Below are 21,217 nucleotides of genomic sequence, written 5' to 3' on the forward strand. Positions count from 1 at the left end.
TTCATATTACAAATTTAGAAGAAAAAATTCTATATGGCTTAACATCCCTTACAACTATGCAGTATCTACAAACATCTATAAGAAGTTTATGGATATCTTACAAAATAATTTCGACCCTAACCATAGATATTATAAAATCTTCTCTCAACACACAATCTGTATCTCATACTCTACCCTCCCCAATATAGGATCTATTATCAATAAGTTAAATAGAAAAAACATTGAACTAGCTAGGACCCTTGAAAATAAAAATTGTCTTATTATTGATAACAATACAAATAACTACCAAACTATTAATAACACCAACACAACCAATAATCAGGCACATGTTAATGAACATATTAATACTTCAACTGTTAACATAGTTGATGAGATAAATCTTCCTAGCTCAAACAATATCAAATACAACCAGCAATATTGATGTAACTAATTTAGATACTTGTATCAATAATCAACATAGCAATATATATATAGCTAATAAGCCCCTTAATTGCAATTATAGAATTAAAGCCCACTGTCCGGTATCTGGCCGTTGTTTAACCCGTAATGTAGTCTATAAATGTACAGTAACTACTCCAACTAATAATTACATTTATGTTGGTTGCACAATCAACCTTAAACAATGATTATATAACCATTTTTCTTCATTTAGACTTAAACATAAAGCCAATAGCACATCATTATCTAATAAAATTTGGGAATTGAAGGAAAATGGTATTGGTCTTAATCTTAAATGGGAAATCGTCAGGAGAGCACAACCTTATAGAAATAGTAGATATGGCTGTGGACTGTGCTCTATGGAAATTTACGAAATTTTTAAACTTAAGGATAATCCTAATCTAATTAACAATAGATCTGACCTTAAAAAGTAAATATGTTTTAAAAAGTAAATCTTGCTAAATTTTTTAATTTAGTTTCTCTCATTTCCCTGACTAATAACTATTTTATTTGAGCTATAACTTTTAATATATACTTAGAATACATTTTAACCTTTCCCAACCTACTGATAGTATACCTACATTTTCTCTAGGTTATTCTAAGTCTCTTCTATCTATCACTTTTTCGAAAACCTTAGCCTTAATTCTCTTAATTTAGTCCTGTTTTTCTAACTTTATTCCTCTTCCTTCAACCCGCCTTTCTTCCTGTTTGGATTTTGGCCATTAATATTATAGTTTTTCTCATAAATAATACTACCCCACATTAATTTATATCTTATCTTAACTGGATATGTTTATCTTGTTCTAATTATTGTTGTTCCCTATAGTTTTAAACTTAGTAATTTAGTGTTTCATTGTATTATTCTATTTATACTGTAGAATAGATATATTTCTTTAATACCTTGACCTTAATTCACTTACCTTAAATTTTTTCCAAATTCTTACCACTCCTTAAGGTATTGCCCTTCCATTTCCTTTTTTTTCTTTTCTTTCCCTCATGCTTGATTTACCCCTGACCTGCTATCCACCACTACTTAACCTACCTTCCTCTAAATTTGAAATTACTACTATCCCTCCAATTAGATTTTAAATTTTTGTTTGATTCACTTGTCTGTGAAACAGCAGCATAGTCGAGATGGTATGTTTTCTTCTCTTACTCTTGTTTTTTGCAAACATCTTCAAAATGACTTTCTAAAATGAAATTCCATTATGTAGCTGAGGAGTACATTTTCATTGTACATTCTGTGGTGTTCTCACTACGTGAATAAATGGAGCTTGTACGAAACGTACGTACTGCTATAACCTATTGAATTTTTGTTGCTTATCTTCAAAAAGTATATATATAAGATAGATAGATCGATAGATTCTGTCTGTCAGTTCTGATAGATGCACAATAATTTAAGCAGTAGAATTTGTCTTTGCAAGATATTTAATCATTGAGAATGTACAATGAATCAAAATGTGGTTGCCGGTATGACTTGATATCTTAGTGAATTAAATGGAAAGAATGCACTTCATATATGATAAAGGAAATGTGGAACATTTAGCATGAGTTATATGCTTCTACTTTTCTTCTCTCTTTTTTATGGTTTTATAAGTTTTCCCTTTTCTCTCACCCTCTTTCTCTCTGGTCACATATATTTGATTTGGAGAGAGGTGTGGCATTGTTTGGATTTCCTCGATATGTTGTTTTGTTTGTTGCTTGTTATTTTGTGTCAGATGCAAAGTTGTTGCATAACAAAGAAAAAAATGTATATACTGTAGGACACTGATGAGATGAAGTGAATGACTGCTTAATGTTTCGAAGACTGTTATGCTATTATTTAAACATTTTGCTGAAATGTGTGTGTGTCCTATAAAACATTGAATACCACACCTGTTTTCTACTTATTATAATTTTTTACTATATATATATATAGTTAGTTTTTAATAAATTGCATGGTATACACCTGGTAGTTTGCTGGTAAAGCACTTCACTGGCTTAGTGTTTTTTGAGTATGTAATGAGGAAGATGGAAGATAAGAGAATATTTATTTGATCACTATAATAATTTGAACCATTTAGTATCCCACCCATGAGGGATCGAAGTTAGATGGGTCAAAATGATTGTAGTGATCAATAAAGATTCTAGTATCTTCCATCTCTCTCATTAATTATATATATATATATATATATATATATATATATATATATATATATATATAACATATATAAAATTTAATAACAGTTTGACTCAGCTGCTAGATAAATGGATCCTGTCTTAGAGGTATGATTATTATTTTGTGTACTTTTGTCATAACAGAAATGAAGCAGAGTTGTTTTGATTTGTATAGCTGCACACAAAAGAATAAAAACAGCATTTACAAGTGTAGAAACAATAATATACTGCAGTGTACAAACAATACAGAGAATAGACATGCAATATGTAATTGGCAGGAAACAACAGTGTAGTAACAACAGCATATTAGTGTAAAAACTGCAGTATACAATATACACTGATACAAACACACATCTTACAGGAGTTATTTTCCCTTGTTTATTTTTAATATTTAAGCACCCTTGGAGTTTTGTCTATTGTTTGAATAGATAATCTCAGTTTGTCTTTTTTTACTCACTATATTATGTAAGTGAAACTACTGTTTTTAAATAAACATACTGTTAACCCAAGAGTGTAGGTGAGAAGGAATGAAGATAAACACTTGTACACAGAAAAAATAAAATCTGGTGAAATTTCAGATTAGACAGCTATGAAGTCTTAGTCTAAACTGTCTTCCAGAACATCCCTGATTAATGAGGAAAAGAAAAGAGAAATGAGTTAAAATAGAATAGAACATATATTGAAATCCACAAGGGATCTTCTACATGGTCACTCATCTTGCTAGAAACAACAGTTAATTTCCCTTCAAAAAAGAAAATGACAGGACACATTGGGCAATGTAACCCTAAATACACAATACTGGAAGAAAATAATGGAACAACAGTTGGGATGTCTTTGATTGTAGGTCAGCATGATCTGAGTTGACCTGGGGTTAAACAACAACAGGGTCTACAAAGGATGCAAGTGCTTAGCCTTTCTTCTGACAAAGCCTTTAAAAAAGGGGGTTAACAGGACATATCCACTTAGCTGTTGTTTCTTTTTAGAATTGTTTCCTTACCTGGTTCAATGGAATGTTATGACCAACCATACAGCGGAGACAGTAGATGAGTGCTGACAGTGTTATGGCCCGGGGAGCATTACAGTTGCCATGTACCTGGTGTGTTGTGCCAGTGAAGTCAAATACTGCTGTCCCCTGAAATAAACACACATTTCTAAGAAAGTTTCAATATTTAGGGTATGGGTGATGATAATTGTTGTTGTTGGCACTCCGTCGCTTACGACGTCGAGAGTTCCAGTTGATCCGATCAACAGAACAGCCTGCTCGTGAAATTAACGTGCAAATGGCTGAGCACTCCACAGACACGTGTACCCTTAACGTAGTTCTCGGGGATATTCAGCATGACACAGTGTGACAAGGCTGTCCCTTTGAATTACAGGCACAGCAGAAACAGGAAGTAAGAGTGAGAGAAAGTTGTAGTGAAAGAGTACAGCAGGGTTTGCCACCATCCCCTGCTGGAGCCTCGTGGAGCTTTAGGTGTTTTCGCTCAATAAACACTCATGACGCCCGGTCTGGGAATCGAAATCCTATGACCGCAAGTCCGCTGCCCTAACCACTGGGCCATTGTGCCTCCACGGATGATGATAATAAACTGTGACAATTAATATTCAATTGTAATCAGCCCTTGATCATAAGAAGAGCTAGATTAAGGCCAGCTGATGGCCTAAACACAGCCCAACTCTTCCACTGTCCAATTCAGTGACTTTCAAAGTAGTTTCTGAGGAACCCTGGGACTCCATGAAAAATATTCTGAGATTCCACAAAATAAGGTGTCTTTTAATAAAACTTAATAAACATATACTTTATAAAATAAATGCTATTCTCCATTTTTGAAAATAAATTATTGTGATTTTATTTCCACATGGGTAAATTTCCATACTAAAACAATTTTCTTTTTACTAAATGTTTTATTGAAATTAAGCTAGTGGTGGGGGAAATCATTTTTAAAATATTGGTATGGATTCAGCAAAATTTGGAAAATGGTAGAATGGGTTCTGTGTCAAAATTTGCTTGGGAATTATTGGTGTAACTGACAAAACTAACATGTAACTAGCACTGAATAAATATTGCTTAAAAATTCAGTTTTCTTCCTGGTTGAACCCCACAACTATTTAAAATATAACCTGTATATTTAATTTTACGTAATTAACATTAAATAGCAGGAGGCAATAGAAACAAATTATGTGTTTAGAACAAGGGAAACAGTAAAAAAAAAAAAAATGTAAATTTTCAATGCTTAAAAGGTAAAAAAGCCCAATAAAAACACTATAATTTACCATTTGCACCCATTAAATCCAGAATTGGAAAACTAAACTAGCTCTCTTATCCACTCGATGCCTTAAGCACATACTTATATTGTTTAATGGTTAATCCATGCTGGTTCAAAGGGGTTAATGATTATGAAACTGTGAAGAAAGTAGCAATATCCAAATTGTCCTCTGTAATAGTCATTACCACTACTGCTGCTACTACCACCATCATCACCACTTCTCCTCCACCACCATCATCATCAGGGTAATTCAGATTTATGACTTAAGCTGTGGTATTAAGGTAATTAGGGAGTGCAGAAGGCAAAAATGACAGGGCACTAACAAATTAGTGAAGAGAGCAATGGTTTAAACCTGTGCTGTTGATACTGTGATGTATCCATATTCAAGGCACTTAACTCTCAATTAATCCAATCTATTCTGGCTACAAATAGGTACCTTAGAGCTGAGTTAACTCAAGAGCATTTTTGCTTTGTATTTAGCAGACTATAAGGATATGTAATACCAACTCTCAACACTGATTTCTCTTGCATAATGGAGATATGTTTTTAGGAATAGGTATAGGATTTTCTGGCAAAGTTACCTGCCTTACAGAATAGCTTTCTTTCTAGGAAAATATTTATTGCTTAACCACTTAATACCACAGGAACTGGAGTAAGTGATTGTTTATGAAAAGACTAATTAATGAAAGATATAAAACACAAAGATTGCAGATTTCAAGGTTGTTCCTGCTGTCATAAATTCCACACATGGTTGCTCTTCTATCAGTACATTTCATGGTTGTCTGTGTTGCTATTCAGTGTACACATTTCATAGTTGTTTCTGTTATCATTTACTGCACATATTTCATGGTTGTTCCTGCCATCATCTCTGAATACATTTTGTGGTTATTCCTGCTGTCATCTACTAAATACTTTATGTGGCTGTATCTTTTACTATTTACTGTACATATTTCATGATTATCCCTGCTGTCATTTGCTGTTCATATATCATGGTTGTTCCCAGTGTCCTCCATGCATGCAATTTAAGGTTGTTTCTATCATCTACACATTTCTTGGTTGTCATGGTTACTATGTGCAGTACACATTTCATGATTATCTTCATCATCTACTGTATAAATTTCATATATGTCTCTGCTAACATCTACTGTAAACATGTAGTTAATTTTCCTGCTACATTTCAAGATTGTCTGTGTTACAGTTTACTGTGTACATTTCATGGTTGTTGTTGCTGTCGTCTATACACTTCCTAGTTGTCTATGTTATTGTCTACTTGTATACATGTTTTAGTTATTCCTGCTGTCAGCTACATATGCACTCATTTTTCTAAACAACTTTTTACAGACCACACTGATTCAGAGAAATGGACAAGATAAATGTCCATGGTAAGATGCAGGCCCCTGGTAGATTGTATTTCTTGTGTGAGGTAACTAAACTTTCTAGTTCTATTCATGTTGCAGTATGTCAAATTACCTATAAAAACTATTTAAAGCAGACTTAGATGGATATGTGTCTCGACCATCATCATTTTAACATCCACTTTTCCTATGGGCTGGATGGAGTTTGTTGAGGCATATTTTCTACAGCCAGATGTAGAAAATCTTCCTATCACTAACCCTCAACTGTTTCCAAGCATGGGCAGACATATTTTCACAGAACATTGGAAATGAATGATAGCTTGTGAGACAGTGACACATGATGCCAAGACAAGGAGACTCAAACATACACACACACAACAGGTTTCTTTCAGTTTCCAGTTACCTAATCCATTCACAAAGCTTTGGTCATCCCAGAGCAATAATACAAGACACTTGCACAAGGTGTCATGCAGTGAGACTGAACTTGAAACCAAAGTTGGGAAGCAAGTTGTCAACCTCACAGCCACGCCTTCACCTATGGATACATCAAAAGTACCCGTGAATGAAGTGTGAGCTCCTTGATTTTTGTCCATTACTTTATTGACTCTCGAATTCATACTCTACAATTTGCTTCCTTTCTAAAACTTAATTTGTTCTTTTACAAAATGTTTATGAGGGTTGGCTGAAAAGTTCATAGGCTGACCAAGATACTTTCATGGAATGTGACCAAAGGAGGTTTTTTCAACATAACCTTCCACACACATCTTCCATCAATGTTGCAGTGCTTGGATCCCATTGGTGAAAAAACTTTCTTCTTGTTGGTTAAAAAAGTCAATACTAGATATAACTTCATCATCACTGCGATACTGGTTCCCAGCCGAGAGGTTTTTCAAGTTGGGGAACAGATGATAGTCAGACAGGGTTAAATCAGTAGAATAGAGAGATTGATCAACAAGTTCAGAGCCACAATCATGCACAGCAGCCATTGAAACCAAGGACTTGTATACTGGAGAGAAAAGTAATTATTTAATGCCATCAGTCCAATAAAATGCATCTCCTAGTCCACATTATAAAGTAGCTAGTGATAGAAGAGCTATCCAATTGTAGAAAATTAAACCAAAATAAAGAAAAATGAACTACAGAAGATACATGGATTCCGTAAGCTGTATCTTGAGAAGCAGTAACAGTTGTCTAACCCATGTCAACATGGAGAAAATGAATGTAAAAATTATGTAGATCAGTGGTTCTCAACCATTTTTTGCCCATGGACTCCTTTGATTCCTATTTTACTTTACTGGACCTCCACAGACATTCAATGTATATAAAAAAAAATTCCACTATATTTTTATGATAGCTATTAGGAATGGTATAAAAAAATTTTTTAATATTTTGCATATTGTAGAAGTATAAGCAATTTATTGCACATGAATTTTAACAACAAAATCTTATACGGACCCCAATTGAGAACCACTGATGTGAACATATATTATGTTCACATCACTGCAACAAAATTACAACAAACCTTGCTCTCATTTATATCCACTCGCAGTCGAATACATGACCCATCATCCATAAAGTCCTCAGCAAACAGCTGAGTGCTTCCAGTACGTTTTCTTGTCTCTTTGGCAATAGAACGCAGCATATCACTGACAGCAATTTCAGCATTTTTCTGTAAGAGGAAGCAGAACACACACAAATGGAATTTAAATAAACGAGAAAACAAAAAAGTTAAGAGGACATCTAATAGCAATTAGAAGATATCTAATAGTACTAGTTGTTGCTTAGCATTTGGTCTGGCTAGTTCAATTCTATCATACACCACTCACTTTGATCAATAAAGGACTATTTGCAACTCTCTCAAGTTCCTTTCTGGAGGAGTATTTTTAAAAAAGTACACACTGTGATTGCTTAACCTAGAGAACAGCACTGATACAAGAAACCTTCGATCAAAAGTACCTCAGTTGCAACCATTTTTTACCAGACATAAAGTGTGTGTATGTGTGTATGTGTATGTAAGTGTGTGTATATAATAAATAATTTATATATATATTATCTAATTGAATGTGACATATCAATTTCCAAGTATGTGTGTGTGTGTGTGAAAAGGTTGAATTATATTTCTTCCTTTTTATTTTGGAGGGTTCCGAAAAACGATTTCTAATAAAGATTCTTCATATTTTGCTGGTAGCTTACTGGCATAAGTTAGGGAATATGAAAATAATACTCATATGTGGTGTGTTATGTGAATTTATAGAAAGGTATCCCATAGAACTCAACAAATTTGTTAAAAATGGAGAACAGAAGATGTTAAAATTTTAACATCTTCTCTTCATTTTTAATAAATTTGTTGAGTTCTATGGGATACCTTTCCATAAATTCACATAACACCATATATATATATATATTAAAATAAGCAACAGGATATCAAGAGTTGATGCAGTATGACCGTTTCAAGCGGCTCCATTTAATTAAACATTACAATCATTACAACAGTTTAAATGCAGGGCTATCCTCAGCTGCATAAATAAATAAGTAGAATTTTTTAATCAGTTAGACACATTAATAGGATTTTACTGAAATTCTCTAATAGAGCAAAAAGATGGAGAAAGTTCATGTTACTACTAATGTGACTCAGAATATACTACACTTCTAAGAACTGTATGAAGTTTGTTAGGGTCATAGCTTGTAAATGATTGTGCCCCTTTAAAGGGGCAAGATGCTAATAAAAGTGAACCACAATCATTTACAAGCTATGACCCTAACAAATTTCATACAGTTCTTAGAAGTGTAGTATATTCTGAGTCACATTAGTAGCAACATGAACTTTCTCCCTCTTCTTGCTCTATTAGAGAATTTGAGTAAAATTATATTAATGTGTCTAACTGATTAAAAAATTCAATTTATTTATTTATGCAGCTGAGGATAGCCCTGCATTTAGATAGATGTAATGGAGCCGCTTGAAACAATCATACAATCACCTCTTGATATACTGTTGCTTATTTTAATTTGATTTTATTCACCTTACTTTGAGTTGTGTAGATAATACCATGCTAACTTGGTGCTCCAACGTAAGTACCTAATTCAACAGAATCTCAATTATTTATATATACCTATATATATAAAATTAATGTAGACAGCAGCGTGCAATGCTTCACCAAAAAGGAAAACTATAAGTGTCACTAAATGTGACTATATATATATATACACATGGAAAAATGCGAGCAAGAGAAATAGAAAATTACAGGACAAGTTATTACACTTGGAAAAGTTCAAGTCAACTTATTACATATGGTAAAGTACAGAACAAGAAAATTTTTATTTACATTTGATGGATATTTGTCCTCATTTTGTTTGTTGTTGACATGTTTTGGCTGATATGCCCTCCAGCTTTCATCAGGTGTCTTGGGGAAATTTCAAACCTGGGTTCTTATTCCTAAGGTATTTTTTAATGTTATTATTGTTATTATCATTATTATTATTATTATTATTATTATTATTCAGTAGTTTTATTTTTATAATGTGCTTTCACTTCACTACTGAGCACAGCTCTGTGTGCCTTGCGTATGTGCTGTGGTTTGCTGTGATGCTCTTATGGTTACTGTATTGAAAGTGTTTTGCGTAGGATGTGTGCAGTGCCCAGTAGTGCAATTTTCTGTATGTTATATATATTTGTAAGTCCTGGTGTTTTTGTTATGTATTTGTCTGAATATTTTTTTATTATACCTAAGGCACCTACTATGATAGGAATTGTTTCTGTTTTTAGGTTCCACATTCGAGTTACCTCTATTTCCAGGTCTTTGTATTTTGAAAGTTTCTCCATTTCTTTTAGGGAAACGTTGTCATCTGCTGGTATTGATACATCAATTAGAAAGCATTTTTTTCCTTCATGATCTTTGACAACTATATCTGGTCTATTGGCCTTAATTTCTCTATCTGTGTGTATTGGCATATCCCAGAGTATGGTTGCTTTCTCGTTTTCTGTGACCTTTTCTGGCGTGTGGTTTATACCATCTTTTTTCTGTTGTTATTCCATAGTGTTGGCATAGCTTCCAGTGTATATAGGTCCCAGCTCTGTCATGTCTGTGAATATATTCCTTCTTAGCCAGGACTGGGCAGGGCAGCCAGAGATAATATGATTTATTGTTTCTTGTCCATCGCCACATATTCTGCAGTTACTTGTTATGTTTCTTTTCATTATATGTTTTTGGTAATTTCTGGTGGGGAGGCTTTGGTCTTGTGTAGCAATTAAAAATCCTTCAGTCTCTACTTTGAGTCCTGAGCTTCTCAACCATTGCTGGGATTTTTCTCTGTCTATTTCTTTTGCATTTAGTTTAGCCCAGTATTTACCATGTAGGGGCTTTTCTTGCCATCGTTTTACCATGGTCCGTTCCTGTTCTAGTTTTAGTTTGGATTTCATTTGTTTTATAGCTTTTGTTGTTTCTTCTTCTTCTTTTTCTTCTTTGTATTTATTAGGTAGTATGATTTCTTGTTTGTATTTGTCAGCTTCCTTAAATACTGAAAACAGTTTTTTGTTTTGCTCGTGTTTTGTGGCTATTTGTATTAGTTTATTATTATTATTATTATCATTATTATTATCATCATTATTATTATTATTATTCAGGTCACTGCCTGGAATCAAACTCAGAATTTTTACTTAAAATATTGCAGCTAAGGATAAAATTTCAAATAAAATATTTAGATTTAGAAAATATTAGTTTTTATTAAAACTATCTGTTATTACTTGTTACTTCTATTAAAAATGAAAAATAACTCAATAAAAATATTTTTTTCACTTTAAAAAATTCATTGTTTTAATTATTAACTAATAATTAGAAATTTGAAAATAGGTTATAAAAAATAATAGTAGTACATAATTAGTTAGTACAATAAATAGAATAATACAAACATTAGTTATATATTACAGTAAAATCTACCTATAACAACAAATTCACAGCAAAATTTGCTTGAGTTATTGCCTAAGTCTTCACATTTTTAGTCTTGACCCAATGCCTATTTTTTACATAATGAATTTGCCTACCATATATACTATTCTACTTTGCATAAAACTTTAGCTATATTGGTACTTCTGGTTCTCATTTTTTAAGTATTCCTGTGTGTCAATATTTTAACAAAATGATGCTACCTTTTTTAATTATAATGTTACTTTGTAAATTAAAGTAAAATAATTTCTAATATTGAAATTTTATCCTTAGCTGCAATATTTTAAGTAAACATTTTCTTGTTCTGTACTACACCAGATGTAATAAGTTGTCCTGAACTTTTCCAAGTGTAATAACTTGTCCTGTAATTTTCCAGGTTTATAATCTTAAGAATATTATTTCTCTTGATTGCATTTTTCTGTGTAATCCATGTTTTTCTCAGGCTAAGCCATTATGCTAATTAATAATGTGTCAAATGTGTCAATTAGCAGTGTCATTTATAATTTTTTCCTTACCTCAATCACACCAGTGACATATATTAAAAGTCTCCTTATAGAACTATATTCATAAAAAAGTATAGAACTATATTATCACCCTCAGATTTGAGAAACAAACACTCATAACTTTTTTCTTTTAAAATTTCATTCTATGAGATCGATACCATGAAATTCCATGAATTGAGCTCTATCATTTAAGTTTAATTAAAATATAGCTTGTTTTTAAAATAAAAAAGTTAATTATACTTAAATCCAGTTTTTTGCCTTATTTATATGTTTTCATGATACAACTTTTCTGATACAAATTTTTGTTGCATAGGACCAAAACAACGAATCATTGAAGCTAAGATAAATACATTTTACTTTAAAAATAAAAAAAAGTTATTTAGATCTAAACTTGATTGGTGGTGTTACTTACTCTCATATAACGTTGCTACAAATTTTGTTATAGACTTTTTTTCTACTGGATCAAATCTCAATTTTTTAATGCCAAAATGTAGCTAGGGACCAGTCCTCTTCAAAAATGTTAAAAGTTTTCAATTTAGTTAAGAACTGAATTAGCAACAAGCTCTGAAAGATGCTGTGTGTGAGTAAATTGCGGCCTTAAGAATATTATTCAACTACTACTGTAGTTGAATGATGATGATGATGATCATCGTTTAACATCCACCTTCCATGCTAGCATGGGTTGGACGATTTGACTGAGGACTGGCAAACCAGAAGGCTGCACCAGGCTCTAATCTGATCTGGCAGAGTTTCTACAGCTGGATGCCCTTCCTAACGCCAACCACTCCGAGAATGTAGTGGGTGCTTTCATGTGCCACTGGCACAAGGGCCAGTCAGGTGGTACTAGCAATGGCCACACTCAAAATAGTGTTTTTTACATGCCACCTGCACAGGAGCCAGTCCAGCGGTACTGGCAACGACCTCGCTTGAATGTTTTCTAATGTGCCACCAGCACAAGTGCCTGTAACGCGATGATGGTAACGATCACACTCAAATGGTGCTATTTACATGCCACTGGCACGGAAGCCAGACAGCTGCTCTGGCAATGATCCTGCTCGGATGGTGCTCTTAGTGCTCCACTGGCACAGGTGCCAGTCATCGATTTTTGGTTCAATCACGGTTTCGATTTCACTTGCCCCAACAGGTCTTTGAAGGCAGAGTTTACTGTCCAATGAAGGAGAGGTTGGCATGGGTGCCAGTTGTCAAATTTGGATTGATTTCATTTGCCTCAACAGGTCTTCTCAAACAGAGTTTAGTGTCCAATGAAGGAAAGGTATGCAAAAGTGGGCTGGCAAAGGCCTCAGATTATGGTCTCACTTGGCTTGCCAGGTCTTCTGCCGCATAGCATATTTCCAAAGGTCCTGGTCACAAGTCATTGCCTCAGTGAGGCCTAATGTTCGAAGGTCATGCTTCACCACCTCATCCCAAGTCTTCCTGGGTCTACCTCTTCTACAGGTTCCCTCAACCGCTAGGCTGTGGCACTTTTTCACACAGCTATCCTCATCCATTCTCGCCACATGACCATACCAGCGCAATCGTGTCTTGCACACCACAACTGATGCTTCTTAGGTCCAACTTTTCTCTCAAGGTACTTACACTCTGTCGAGTATGCACACTAACATTACACATCCATCGGAGCATACTGGCTTCATTCCTTGCGAGCTTACGCATGTCCTCATCAGTCAAGCCCATGTTTCACTGCCATGTAGCATGGCTGTTCATACACATGCATCATACAGTCTGCCTTTTACTCTGAGTGAGAGGCCCTTTGTCACCAGCAGAGGTAAGAGCTCTCTGAACTTTGTCCAGGCTATTCTTATTCTAGCAGCCACGCTTTCAGCACACCCTCCTCTACTGCTAACTTGGTCACTTAGATAACAGAAGCTATTAACTACATCTTATAGAGTTTCTACCTACGCCTTTTCTACAGATCGAGCAGGGCCATCTACGTGAAATGGTTTGTGTTTTGTCTACCTTCCTACTTATTAGGACTTTGGTTTTAGCTAGGTTGACTCTAAGGCCCTTCGATTCTAGTCCTTGCTTCCACACCTGAAACTTCTCATCTAGTTCTGATAGTGACTCAGCAATTAGGGCAAGGTCATCAGCATAGAGGAGCTCCCAGGAGCATCCTGTCTTGAATTCCTGTGTTATTGCCTGGAAGACTATGATAAATAAGAGGGGGCTGAGGACGGAACCTTGGTGGACCCCTACCTCTACCCGGAATTCATTACTGTACTCATTTCCAACCCTCACCTTACTGGCAGCATCTCTGTACATAGCTCGCACAGCTCTCACTAACCATTCTTCTATCCCAAGTTTCCTCATTGACCACCAGATAAGGGATCGGGGGACCCTGTCAAAGGCTTTCTCCATGTCAATGAAAGCTAGGTACAGAGGTTTATCCTTGGCTAGATATTTCTCCTGCAGCTGTCTTACTAGAAATATGGCATCAGTAGTGCTTTTACCTGGCACAAACCCAAACTGCATCTCATCTAAATTGATTCGCTCCCTAATTAGTTGGGCTATGACCCTCTCCGTAACTTTCATTACCTGATCTAACAGCTTGATGCCTCTGTAATTATTAGTGTCTAAAGCGTCACCTTTACCTTTGTAGCAGTTTACTATGGTGCTGCTACACCAGTCATTGGGTATGACTCCTTCGTGTATCACCTGGTTAACTATACAGAAGACTAGGCTATAGCCGACACTGCCAGATATTTTGAGCATCTCTGCAGTGATTCCTGATGGGCCGGGGGCTTTCCCTGTCTTCATATTCTTAATTGCTTTATCTACCATGGTACTGTCAACTCAGATAGCTGGTCCCTCTATTGGGTCGACATACGGCAGGCTCTCTTTCTCCCATTCATTCTCTTTATTGAGCAATCCTTCGTAGTGGCATCTCCAAACCTCTTTCTTTGCAGCCTCATTTAGTGTAAGCGTACCATCATCCATACGAACACATTTCTCTCCTATGATATCACGATTCTCTCTCATACAATTCCCTGCTACCACCGTTCTTCCAGCCCTTACAAGCCTATTTCTTTTGTCTAATAGCCCTGTCAACAACATTGTTCCACCACCACACTATTTTGGGTCAAGAGGGGACTTTGCACCATCCACAGATCTGGTCAGTGGCTCTCAGCAGGTTGTCCCGTAGAAACCTCCTGTTGTCTTCCACATTATGTGATGCTATATCCCCTTCTATTTCGTCAATGGCTTCAAGTAATACATCTCTAAATCTGTCTATTCACAGGATCTTTAAGCTTCCAGACCCTTCTCCTCCATGCTGGTCGTCTTCTGGGCAACCACTTAGCCCTGATCCTGAAGTCACTAACTACTAGTCTATGCTGTGGAATACATTCTTCACCTGGGAAGGTTTTGGCATTTATAAGCAGCCATCTTTCCTTTTCTCTGGTGAGGATGTAGTCAATTTGGTTAGTCTGTCTGCCAGAACGGTAGGTGAATAGGTGACTGGCAAGTTTCCTGAAGTTAGTATTGCAAACCATAAGGTCATTTGCATCACAGAACTCCAGCAGCCTAGTTCCCTCCTCATTGCAGGAACCAAAACCATAGCCTCCATGTACGCCCCCTGTATGTTGTCCACCATGTCCATTGAAATCACCAGCCACAAAGAGGTCCTTGTCATTCGTCAATGAGGTAGTCTGCAAGAGGGTGTCATAAAATCAGTCTTTCCGTCCATTGGGTAGCCCCAGCTGAGGGGCATAGGCCGAAATAATGGTTGCTAACCCATGATGGAGGACTAATCTAATCTTAAGTATTCAATCGCATATTCTGACTACCTCGATTACCTTATCCACTCATTTCTCAGCAAGAAGTATACCCAAGCCTCTGGCCCCATCAGTGTTCCCTGCCCAGAAAATCTTGTACCTGTGTTCTTTGCCTGTGAGGAACCTAGGGGAACCTCCTCTCCACCTTACTTCTTGGAGGCAGCAGATATCGACGCATCTCCATTCAAGCATCTGAACAATCTCACCAGACCTACCTTTCAGTGTGCCGACGTTGAGAGTGCCAACCCCAAGGGTGTGGGAGGTATGGGCCCATGAGACCCTGGGACGGGGAACAGTAGCATCATGTACCTGAAAAGAAAGCTCGCATTTGGCAGAATTCATAAACAAGCAGTAGCCTTCAATTCAACCTGCATACACTACACTATCATATTTTTGCACTATATGATCACTACTTTACATAGAAGGAGATGAACCCTAAAGTAGGAGTGGGGGGGGGGGGTGAAGCCTTTAGAAGTGTTCATGGGAGACAGCTCAAGGATGGGAGAGGATAGGAGCTTCCGGAACTGGTGGAGAGGATAGGAGCTTCCGGTACTGGTGGAGAGGATAGGAACTTCCGGTATTGGTGGAGCGGGTGGGAGGGTGGGTGCACCACGGGCATACTGAAGCAAGGGTATTAAGATAGAGTAGGGGAATCGGGGTGCATGCGTTAGTTTATAGTCCTGGCGAAGTGAAAGGAGAGAGAGAGAGAGAGAGAGAGAGAGAGAGAGAGAGGGAAACAGAGTAAGGGTTAGGGTCAATGGCCAGAATACGAGAGAGAGAGAGGGAGAGAGAGAGAGATATTCTTTTGAAATTTGGGTAGCATAGTTTAATGAGATAGCAAATGTTGATAATAGTAATATAGGTTTGAAAAATCTGAGAGTTTTCAGTCAGCTAATCTAAGACAGAGTTATAGAAATAAGTAACTGTGTGATAAACTTTTATATATGTGTGTGTGTGTGTGTGTGTGTATAAGTAATGAAGATGTCTCTATATAGTTGCTTGATATGCTACATATAGGAGCCAGCTAATTCTCCTTTAAACACTTCTACTGCTTTAGACATGGAAAGGACACAGTGGATAATACTTGGATGGTCATGGTTGGAATGTGGTTGATCATAGGTCTTTAAGAGTTGACTCGGGGCTAAACTATAGTTGCAAGTGCACACACACACACACACACACACACACACACACACCAAATTGAGTCAAAAGTATAAATAGTAGGTACAATGGAGACAAGCACAGTTTGAACATGAAAAAATACACTTTTTGTTTCCTTTTCATTTTCCAAGGAAAATTATATATCATTTGAAAGTTATGGATGTGAACTTTCTTCTTATACAATTTTGAGTAAAATCCTTCAGTTACATATCATGTCAGGGTCCCTCAAACACTCTGATATTTCCATGCATTTACAAAGTTTGTTCCATTTTTTTTATGACTGCTGAACAGTAGCCCTCATTCTAGTTCAATGTGTTTGAGTACCACAACTCAAGTTGTGTTAAAATCATACTGTCATGAAGAAGAAGCTTTTTGTTTTATTTTGACATAAAAATTGATGGTGTAGGTCAGATAATTGTTACGAAATATAAAAGTTAAAATTTCATTGTTAATTTTCACTTAGATTTCAGGAAATGGACAAACTAATTACTAAGTAAACATATATTTATACAAAAAATGCATTAAATTGAGAATGTTGCTTTTCTCTCTCTTGCAGTTTTAACATGTGGAGGGCCATTAGATAAACCTAGTGGATATTCTTGTACATGCAAATTTAGTATTTTTTTGGAGAAATATTGGTCAAATTCCACCAATAAAGATTATATTGTGCAGTGAATATAATTTTGTAGACTATTAAAGCCAGATGTGATGTTTTTTTTTTCTGATTTTGAATAGTGTTAGTGTTTACATATTCATTTTGGGCTTTTTTCTCTCTTCTCTTTCGCTATTTACAAATGTTAAAGCCTTTAATTTACATTTTTAATGCTTAAAACAAGGTATTAATTTTCACATTTCGTTTGTTTTGTAATCTAGATCTACATGCAATTCTAAGGAAGGTATCAGATTGTTGTGGGATGGGCTAGAAACAATAGTTAAATCTCCCTTAAATTACACATCTCTTTATTTAAAAATATTTCCAAAATTTTTTTCTTCTTTTTTTTATCAAAAAGGTTTCTCCGATCATTTTTAAGTGTGTGGTGCAAACAAAATTGTTGAAAATTGGTCTGGAAAATAAATAAATAAAGAGATAGAGATAGAGAGAGATGGGCAGGGAGGGAGGGAGGAATTGTAAATTTTCCAAAATTTTTTCATTTCCAAGACTGTAATGCAAAAAAAAAAAAAATAAAAAAATAATCACCATCTAAACAGAAAATCCAATTTAAGTGACATCCTGATCTGAAGTTTTGCCATTTATAGCCATTTTTAATAGTCTATTAAAATTTTATTGAAATGGTGTTATATCCCAAGATTTCAGGATTTATTTACCTCCTTACTTAGTATAAATGTGCCAAAACTCAAGCTGCTGTGGTTTGTAGTTTTTGATTTAGCTAGGTCTGAAAACACTGCAAAATTGACCGTTGTTGCATATAACACCCTTACTCTACCACTCAAACTGTTAAACTCCAAATGGGAGTTGATTTCCTCATAAATATTTAAAACATTGCCCCCCCCCCCCCCCCGCCCAACTTTTCTTTCTAAGAACCTGAAGAAAATAGGCAATTACTATATCATGGTTACTATTAATTTATTTAATTTGAAGCTGATAATCACTTCAGTTTCAAAGATACGACATCACAAATATAGCTACTTGCCTAATTAGGCAAAATTTTGGCCAATTCATTGACCATTCAAATTGTCATATTTCTTAGAATATTCAGCTGAATTTCACAAATGAGGTATCAATATGTTTCATTTTGGATGCTCTCCAAAAAAATTACATTTAAATATTTTCAAAAATTCATCAAAATCTATCTCATCATATTCTATTGTTTGTACCATCATTGTACTAGAACCTCAATTCTACACATACCATTTGGCTCATTTAGAAGCAAAAAAAAAACCAAAACAAAAACCTCTCTGCACCCGTTTTCAACCTCATCCTCACTGTTGAACCTCCATCTGTGCAGGAATTGAGCCATGGCTTGGAAAAGGTGTTAATCTGATGGTGCAAGGTCTGAACTGTAGGCAGGGTGAGGAGGCAATACTTCCACCACCCTCAAGTTCACTCTTGGTCATAGTGGCAGTGTGTGCTGGGGCACCAAACACACAACGTGACCTTCTGTTCAAATCACCCTTGTTTGGCAAAGGTTCTGAAGCCTGGCCAGAATGAAGCCATTGGTTTCTCTTATTGGGATTACAAAAATACATCCATTTTTCATCCCGTTATAATTCAGTCCAAAAGTGGGAATCTTAAGGATTTGCTAGCAGTTGTTTGCAAGTGTTCATATATAGTTGAGCCTGGTCATTGGTCAGTTCATGAGGAGTTTCTTGACAGCATCTGTTCACAAGGCCAAGCTTATGGAGGTCATGATCAATGGTGCTTTGTGAAGGAACAAGTTCTACTGACAATGCACAAGTGTTTGTGCTTAGCTATTGTTCAACCTTTTCAAGCAAGGCTTTATTTACCACAGACAAGTGAAATCGAAATCGAACTAAATTTGATGACTTGCACCCATGCCAACGTCTCTTTCATTGAACACTAAACTCAGCTTGCAAAGACCTGTTGGGGCACTACACTCTCGGAATGGTTAGCGTTAGGAAGGGCATCAAGCTGTAGAAACTCTGCCAAATCAGATTGGAGACTGGTGTAGCCATCTAGTTCACCAGTCCTCAGTCAAATCGTCCAACCCATGCTAGCATGGAAAGCGGACGTTAAACGATGATGATGATGAACAGAATACTGACAGAACTTTCCTGAACTTAGTAAGCAAATATTTTCCTAGTAGTCACAAGTTTCATAAGATCATAAATGAAAGTTAGTTACAGCTGCATAGACGATTTTGCCTCTTCTTTAGCTAGAATTAAGAGAAAAAAACTAAATCTACCCTCTACTAATGAACCCTTACTTCAATGCAACTGTCTTAAAAACAGTGCATGCCCTCTTTACAGTAAATACATTCAAAAATCAATGTTTATTGCCCTGAAGTTTCAACCACTAATAGTGACAGCAATAATACAAAATACTATATAGAACACTTTCAAATTGAAGTATATTCAACATACAAATACCTTCAGACATGAGGACAAATAATCTGCAACAACTTTCTCAAAATATATTTGGAGTTTAAGAAACAAAGAAGCTAACTATAGCATTAATTGGAATCAGCTCAAGTAGGTTCCATCAGTAGCAAGTGCCAACTCTGCTTAGCAGAAAAATTTAACACCTTTACTCTACCACTCAAACTATTAAACTCCAAGTGGAAGTTGATTTCCTCATGTCCCCACCAAAGGAAACCCCTTCTAAAATTCTTCAAGCTACCAACAGGTTAACAATCTAATATTCCTTCAACTATCCCTGGAATGTTCATGTCAACCCATTGCCTCACTAATAAACCATCATCTGTACCAGTATAATATATCTTTTTTATTAGTATCCACATATACAAGATCTGACCTTTGTTATAGTTGTTATATGCCATGATACCTCGTATCTTCAACAGGTGAAACCCACTTTCTCTTTCTCACAACATAGTTTGGACATCATGGCTTATTTCTATACCAGAGAACATTCCAATATCCCATTTGTCAATAAGAGACAATTCAACAATTCAGTTATATATTATTTTACTTAACTCCCTTGATTTATCTACTTTAGATTCATTCCATGTAATTCAGTCTACTAGCTTCACATATCAAATTTCTGCATCTTTTTCTGATTTCTACACCCCTTATTTCATATTTTTTTTTATAAGTGTGTATATACATGTACGTGTGTGTGTATATATGTGTGTATGTATGCATGTATATGCATGTACACATGTATATTTTATATACATACATATATGCGTGTGTGTGTGTATGTGTATGCACAAGCTCTACAATCTATAAAGTATTTTATTTGCATACACTTGTTATATCTCATGCTACCGCACATCTTCCAGAGTTTGAAATCCACTTTCTCCTTTTCACAATGCAGTTTGGACAACATTTTTGAATGTCAATGCATCTACAATCCACTGCTGTATGAGACGTTTGCACACCACTCACTCCTGAACTTTGCATCATGGCTTTTACATACTTCGATACCAGAGAACAGTCAACATCCCATCTGACAATAAGAGATATTTTACTGTTGTTTCTTATTTTACTTAACTCCCCTAATTTATCAATTGCAGGTCCATTTCATATAATTCACCCACTCCCTTCACATACAGAAATTCTTATTTCTACATCCCTTATTCCATATCCTTTTATAGGTGTGTATATATTCATGTACGTATGTGTGTATATGCACATATGAGTGTATGTATATATATATATCTGTAAATGCATGAGTATGTGTATATATGTATGTTTATATGTATATGCACATATGTGTATATGCACATATATATGCATAAACTTTACACCCATTTCCTTATTTATTTATTTGATCCACATTTATACATGTCTATTAAATATTTCATTCTATGTTATTTACATAAATATACACATATCTATGTATGTGTATGTATGTAGATATACTTATACGTGTGTGTGTGTATATACATATCTATGTTTGTGTATGTGTGTGTTTATATGTATGTATAGATGTATATTCAGGTATGT

General features: G+C 35.4%; 1 protein-coding gene across 3 annotated transcripts in view; it reads right to left on the minus strand.

The window, feature by feature from the left end:
• The window catches only part of LOC106867745 (5-oxoprolinase), a 267,840-nt gene that overhangs the window by 49,154 nt on the left and 197,469 nt on the right, over positions 1 to 21,217 (minus strand). For all 3 annotated transcript variants that reach the window (XR_008266373.2, XM_089338272.1, XM_052975150.2), the window contains 2 exons: positions 7,740 to 7,886; positions 3,593 to 3,727 (listed from right to left, as the gene is read on the minus strand). Coding sequence is in view for 2 of the 3 variants with exons in the window: in XM_089338272.1 (XP_089194398.1) it covers positions 3,593 to 3,727; positions 7,740 to 7,886 (282 nt within the window). In the remaining variant the exon portion in view is untranslated. The remainder of the gene's footprint in view (positions 1 to 3,592; positions 3,728 to 7,739; positions 7,887 to 21,217) is intronic.

This window comes from Octopus bimaculoides, chromosome 20 (genome assembly GCF_046866305.1).
Source record: "Octopus bimaculoides isolate indiv1 chromosome 20, ASM4686630v1, whole genome shotgun sequence".
Classification (NCBI taxonomy): Eukaryota; Metazoa; Mollusca; class Cephalopoda; order Octopoda; family Octopodidae; genus Octopus; species Octopus bimaculoides.